The 7,415-nt window shown below is 30.5% G+C and overlaps 1 protein-coding gene across 8 annotated transcripts in view; it reads left to right on the top strand.

Annotated features, from left to right (window-relative positions):
• Positions 1 to 740: 740 nt before the first annotated feature.
• LOC118445343 (uncharacterized) overlaps positions 741 to 7,415 on the top strand; it is a 194,074-nt gene continuing 187,399 nt past the window's right edge. The window contains exons 1-3 of one of the 8 annotated variants that reach the window (XM_085662488.1): positions 741 to 811; positions 2,893 to 3,376; positions 4,647 to 4,781. In XM_085662488.1, coding sequence (XP_085518614.1) covers positions 4,674 to 4,781 — 108 coding nt within the window. In that variant the 5' untranslated portion in view covers positions 741 to 811; positions 2,893 to 3,376; positions 4,647 to 4,673. Of the gene's footprint in view, positions 812 to 2,746; positions 3,377 to 4,415; positions 4,782 to 7,415 lie in introns of those variants that run through there. The other 7 variants (XM_085662492.1, XM_035874673.2, XM_085662490.1 and 4 more) reach the window with 7 other exon arrangements.

Genomic DNA, 7,415 nt, shown 5'->3' with positions numbered 1-7,415 from the left:
AATAAATAAATCAAATAAGAAAAAAGAAAAGGCAGGAGAAAATGTCGAAAAGAAAAGAAAAGAAAAAAAAAAATCTACATCAACTTCTCGCGAAAATAGAAAAAGCAAATGTCTTAGATAATGAACGAACGAAAGAACGAACGAACGAACGAACGAACGAACTAATAAACAAATTAAAAAATAAACAAATAATAGGAACGAGAGATAAACAAAAAAAAAAAAAAGGAAAAGAAAAGAAAAGGAAAAAGAAGAAAAAAAAAGAAGAAAAAAAAAATCTATCTGGCGTAGTAAATTTAAAATCAATTTTCCCTTGTTTACCCCTTCCCCCTTTGTCCGTCTCAGTTCCGTACGTTCCTTCTTCCTTCCCCCTCTCCATAACATTTCAACCCCTCCTTTCCAACATCCCTCACCTACCCTCTCCCATAGGAGAAAACTTTCGTAGAGACGAATAAAAGATTTCGATTGGATAAAACCTAAGAAAATTGCAGGAGATATAATCCCCGTAAGATCCAATACGACGTCCGAACTGTTTATCCCTCTCTCTTGCACTTTCATTTGTAATAGTGGGCGTGTCATTGGTTATACGTTGTTGGTCACGCCCACCTATCGGGCGTAACCGAATAATGTTACTCGCCGGTATACTCATTGGTTTGGTAGAGGGATTTAAGTGGGGGTAGTGGGTAGGGGCTAAACGTCCAGTCGAAGCCGAGACTGCACTTGATCAGATCGCAAGAGGACGCGAATGCGCGCGCGTCTAAGGTTCCGTCCTTCTTGTGTGTGTTTCGTGTGGTGTTTTTCTGTATAACTAGCTGTATATCTATTTATCTATATATATATCTATATATCTATCTATCTATCTATCTATCTATCTATCTATTTATCTATCTATCTATCTATATATATATATATCTATCTCTCTCTTTCCCACGCCTACCCCTTCGACCCCTCCTCCTCCTCCACCTATTTCTCTCTGTCTCTTTCTATCTGTTCGTGCGTGCGTGCGTGCGTGATTGTGTATGTGTGTGTGTGTGTGTGTGTGTATGTGCGCGCGTTCCTGCGTGCATTCGTGCTTGCATTCGTGCATTCGTGCGTTCATACGTTCGTCCGCGTGCGAATAATAATCTACCATATATAAATATATATATATTTATTTATATATATACATATATAAATATAAATATATATATATATATATATGTATGTATGTATCGTTTCACTCGATTCAATATAATATTCGTATATATCGTTTCGTTATATTACTTTCGGTATTGGCGCGAGTTTGATTTGACAAGAAATAAAAAAAGAAAAGAGAAAGAGTGAGAGAGTGAGAGAGAGAGAGAGAGAGAAAGAGAGAAGTGAAATAAATAAGTAAATTAAATAAATTAATTGATTGATTAAATTAATTCGTATGTTATTTACAAAGAAAAAAAATCGAACGCGCTAGGGTTATCATTATAATAAAACAGAATTTAAAATAGAAAAGGAGAAAAGGAAGAAGAAGGAGAGGTAGAAGATAAAGAGTAGTGAGAACAAGGGAGAAAAAAAGAAGAAGAAGAAGAAGAATAAGAAGAAGAAGAAGAAATATTAAATCGTATATCGATTGAGATAAAAGAAAAATAATAATATCCAAGAAGGTTCTCTCTCGTTGGTGAGCGTTGATTTAAACAAAAAAAAAAAAAAGAAAAAGAAAAAAAGAAAAAAAAAGAAAGCGAAAGAGAGAGAGAGAGAGAGAGAGAGAGAGGAGAAGAAAAGAAGAAAGAGCAAAAAAAAAAAGAAGAAGAAGAAAATAGGAAAAAAAAAAGAAAAAGCAAAAAATAAGAAAAAGCAAAAAATAAGAGAAACGACCAAAAAATAAGAGAAACGACCAAAAAAGCAAAAGGAAAGGAAAGGAAAGGAAAAGGAAGGAAAAGGAAAATTTCGAAGAAAAGAGTGTTAGTGTCGTGTTTCTTATCCCCACTCTCTTTCTTTCTTTCTTTCTTTCTCCCTCTCTCTATCTCTCTCTCTCTCTCTCTATCTCTCTTTCTTTCTATCTCACTTTCGGGGTTATCTATCTATCTCACTCGTTTTCGAGAGGATTCTTTCGAACGTGCGTCTTCTTAGCCGTGTTGGAAATAATCGTCAGTCTCTCCGTCGACGGCACGGTGTAAACTCCATGGACTATAGACATTCTCTTTTCTCTCTCTCTCTCTCTCTCTCTCTCTTACAATCATCAACTCACTTATTCTCAATTACTCATTTATTCTCTCTCACTTACCTACTCACTCACTCTTTTTTTCGGTCACTCTCTCTCTGTCTCTCTTTCTTTTTTTCCTCTTCCACCCAACCTCCTCCTTTTATAATCTCTTCCCTTTTTTTCTTTCTCTCTCTCTTTCTCTCCCTCCTTTTTTTGTGTTTTTTCTCTCTCTCTCTCTCTCTCTCTCTTTCTCCTTTTTACCCACCCTCATTATTAACATTTATTCCTTATTTTTATTCTTAATTCTTAATTCTTAATTCTTAATTCTTAATTATTGATTATTGATTCTTAATTCTTAATCACTTTTTATAATTGTTTGATCTAACTAACGGAAAAAAAAGAAAAAAAAAAGAAAACGAAAAATCCTTTTATCCTTCTCGATATCCTTTGTCATCCCCTTTATTATTTTTATTACTATTAATCCAACTCTATAAAGATTAAATATATACACTCGGCATATCTATACAAATATATATATATATATATATATATATATATATATATCTCAATGTATGTATGTATATATGTATGTATGTCTATACGTGTATGTATATATATATACATATATGTATCTATATATATATATCTATATAATCTTTAAATAATATTTTTCTTTTTGCGGTATTGTGTGAAGAATGATCAAGTGACGTGTTTTTCAGTGCAATAGTAAAATTGTTAACGATTTGATTAATTAATTAATTTAACGAATGAACGAACGAACGAACGAACGAAAGATAATTATAATTATAATGAATAATTAATTAATTAAATGAATTAATTTAATGAAGACTCAAGAGAAGAAGAGGATGAGGAATAATTAGACACTGAGAAGTATCAACGAATGGACAAAAAGAGATAGAGAGAGAGAGAGAGAGAGTAAGAGAGTGTAACAGAGTGAGAGAGGAAAAGAGATAGAAAAAGAGAAAGAAGAAGAAAAAAAAAGAGAAAGAGACAGAAAGAAGAAAGGAAGAACGAAAGAAACGTAGTAAGGAAAAGAAATAAATGATTAATTAAATAAAGAAGAAATGGAAGAATAGAAGACGTATAATAATAATTAATGACAGAAATGACAATAGAAATACTACGAAAGATAATGGCAATTATCGTCCTTTCTCTTTTAATATAAAAAAAATTTCCAATTTCGTGAGTAAATGATATTTTAAAAGTGCGTTAGATTTTCGTTGTATCTCGTCGTTGTCCTCTCACTTCATATACATATATGTATATGTGTGTGTATGTGTATATATATATATATGTATATGTATATATATATACATGTATGTATCTATCAGTTACAAACGAACGTATACACACGTATATAATATTAATATAAAATTTTGAATAAATGAAGAACTCTTTTGATTAAATAATAAACGACACGTGTTAGCACGACAGAAAAAAAAGAAGACAAAGAGAAAAAGAGAAAAAGAGAAAAAGAAAGAGAGAGAGAGAGAGAGAGAGAGAGAGAGAGAGAGAGAGGAACAAGTAAAAAATAATAAGAACGAGGACATGTATATCTATATATGTATATGTATATGTATATATACATATATATATGTGTGTATATGAAAGTTTCGTATAGAAAAATTAGGAACTGTTGAATGGAAAATTAAAAAAAAAAAAAAGAAAAAAAAATAGAAAAAAGGAGAAAAAAAAGAGAGAGAGAGAGAAAGAAAAGAAGAAAAAGAAAAAAGAACATATATATACATATATATATATATATATTTTTTTTTTATATATATAAAACAAGAAGAAAGTAATAAGGAAAAGGGGAAAAAGAACATCAAGAGAGAAAAGAACATCAAGAGAGAATAAAACGTCAAGAGGAGAGAAAAGAGAAAGAAATAACTTTTTTTTCTCCCCCCTGTCCTCTTTCTTTCTCCTTCTTATTCTTCTTCTTTTCTCTCTCTCTATTTTTTCTTTTTTTTTTTTTCTTTTTTTTATCTTTTTTCTTACTCAATTTTTTTTCTTTCTTCTTCTCCATTTCGACTGGACACTTCTTTTTTACATCAATCGTTCGCTCGTTTTTTCCCGCCGCTGCCGCCGCCGCCGCCGCCGCCGCCGCTGCTGCCGTTGTTGTTGTTTATCGTTGCCGTTGGTGTCGCCGCTCCCCCTCTTTCTCTTTTTAAAAAAAAAAAAAAAAAAAAAAAAAACAAACAAAAACAAACAAAACAAAAAACAGTGCCGGACAGAAGTTTAATGTGCGCGAATTATTCGATCTAAAAAAAACAAAAAAAAATATATATATATATATATATATACATATATGTATATATAAAAAGTTCTACATTAACTTTTAATCCGTTTTTTTTAAAATAATAATCCTCGGTGTCGTCGTTTGTATTTTATTTGTAATCGTCCATATATTAGTACGGCCACAGTGCCGAATTAAACAGTCAAAATTCGGGTTAAGAACAAGGAACCGCTGCCATCGTACGCGATGGAGTTGAGCGACGATTATCAGGACATGGTTAATCCAGGTGGTGGCGTTTCTATGGGGAATATACAACCTATGGGACATCATCGGCATACACCTGAAAGTCCTTTGGTAAGAGCATGATTTTTTTTTCTTTCTTCTTTTCTTCCTCTTTCTTTTCAACCTTCTCTTTACTTTTCCTTCCTTTTTTTTTTTTAATTTTTTTTTTTTTTTCTATCTTCCTTCATCACCTTCTCCATTATATCTATTTTACTTTGATATTAATTCAATTGACATTTTATTTTACACGAATATTTAGCCAAATCTATCATCTCAGATCTTTTATATATACGTAGGATATCTCACTATGGATAGGGTGGTGGGTGGTTGAAATGGGTGGGAAGGGGGATATATATCTGTACGTTTATATGATATATATATGTACTTGTACATATATATCCGATCATAGTTAAAAGAAAGATATATATATATTATATTATATTATATTATATTATATTATATTATTTTATATTAGTATATATATCATATTGTTTATTATACATTTGTGATATTATTTATAGATATATATTTATGTACGTTTATTATATTATAGGAATTAGGTTTTGTTAAGAGTCTAGTTTGTTAGATGTTTATCTTCTTTTCTTTTTCTTGTTTTTTTTTCTTTTTTTTTTTTGTTTTTTGTTTTTCTCTTAATTTCTTTTTCTCTTAGATTATTTTCGTCTTTTTAAGTCTCTTCGTTAAATCGAACGTATATACATATATATTTATATATATATATATATATTTTTTTTTCGTGATTTCTCGAGCATTCGTTCGTTGGTCTTCGTGTTCTTGTGACTGTGTTTTTCTGCCTCTTTTTATTCTCCTTCTCCTTCTTCTTCCTCCTCCTCCTCTTCTTCTTATTTTTTTTCTTTTTTTTTTTTTTTGCTTGCCTTTTTTTCTCTTTTCCTTTCTTTCCCTGATCTTGTTGTTATTTCATTTAAGTATCCTCTATAGATATAGATATATATATATATATATATATATATATAGGTACACACAAATATATCATCGACGTGTTCGGTCGAACGAATGATATTCGGGACATTTAGAATTAGATTTAGATTTAGATTTATTTATATAGTTTTATATAGACAGCCAGAGAAAGAGAGAGAGAGATGGATAGATAGATAGATAAATAGAGATAGAGATAGAGATAGAGATAGAGATAGAGAGAGAGAGAGATCATCTGTCCATATATTTTCCTATGGAAGGGTGAGGAGGAGGGGGGGTTACGGATCCGGGACTGAGAATATATCGTAGAAAATATTTCGTAGAATTGATCGATCTATTCGTTTACATTCGTTTTGTTTGCATATGTATATATATATATATATGTATGTATGTATGTATGTATGTATGTATGTATGTGTGCCTTTTGAGTTTATTATGAGAATACAATTTATCGTTAATATACATATTTCTTATGACATATTCTTTAATGTTTATTTAAAAGCGGATGATACGTATCCGTTTTTGTATGTATGTATGTATGTATGTATGTAAGTGTATGTATATATATATATATATATATATATATGTATATTATATATGTATTATGTATGTATGTGTATTGAGAAGATATGTGTTTGTCACGTGACCTTCCCAATTGGCAACCCGAAACATTTTCTCGCACGAGTAATTTAATTTAACGTGTGAATGTGGTCTTTGCCAAAAGGAATACCTACATCTCTCTCTCTCTCTCTCTCTTTCTGTCTTTCTCTCTCTCTCTTTCTGTCTTTCTCTATCTCTCTCTCTCTCTCTCTGTCTTTCTCTCTCTCTCTCTCTCTTTTTGTCTTTCCCTCTCTCTCTCTCTCTCTTTCTGTCTTTCCCTCTCTCTCTTTCTCTGTTTCTCTCTCTCTTTCTGTCTTTCTGTCTCTCTCTCTCTCTCTCTCTCTCTCTTTCTTTCTGTCTGTCCCTATATCTCTGTCTATCTCTTTCTTATCCATTGAGGCATGAAGTTTCGAGGCAAGGTCAAGAAAAGCAAAGGTATATTACTTTATGTGGATTATATATATATATATATATATACATATATATATATATATATATATATATATATATATATTTATTTATACGTGCAAGTATATAAGTAACATTTAAATGATCCAAAGGAATATATATATATATATATATATATATATATATATATATATATATGTATTTGTTGTAATAAAAATCAATCCGTATAATAAATAATACATAAAGATGTTAAAAGATAATATATGAAATGTTAAAAATGTTGTGGTAGACAAATTGATAGGGCAAATTTTTGGCTCGTCTTAATTATTTTTTTATTCTTATTTTTATTATATTATTACTATTATTTTTTCTTTAATTATTTTTTTTCTTTTTTTTTTTTTTTTTTTTTTTTTTTACCTCATCCCTTAATTTCTATTTCTTCTTTTTCTTTCTATTCTCTTTTCATTATTACGACAATATTCTAAGACAAAGATGATAAGTCCTTAATAAACGTATAAATAAATAATTAAATATATAAATGATTAATTGAATGAATGATTGAATCTAAATGATGATCAGAGATCATTTCTTCTCTCTCTATCTCTCTCCCTCTCTCTCACTCTCTATCTCTGTCTCTCTCCCTCTCCCTCTCTCTCACTCTCTATCTCTGTCTCTCTCCCTCTCCCTCTCTCTCACTCTCTATCTCTGTCTCTCTCCCTCTCCCTCTCTCTCTATCTCTCTCTC

This window comes from Vespa mandarinia, chromosome 18 (genome assembly GCF_050613455.1).
Source record: "Vespa mandarinia isolate Hongniang chromosome 18, ASM5061345v1, whole genome shotgun sequence".
In the NCBI taxonomy this organism is placed as follows: domain Eukaryota; kingdom Metazoa; phylum Arthropoda; class Insecta; order Hymenoptera; family Vespidae; genus Vespa; species Vespa mandarinia.
This window is presented reverse-complemented; position numbering and strand designations above follow the sequence as displayed.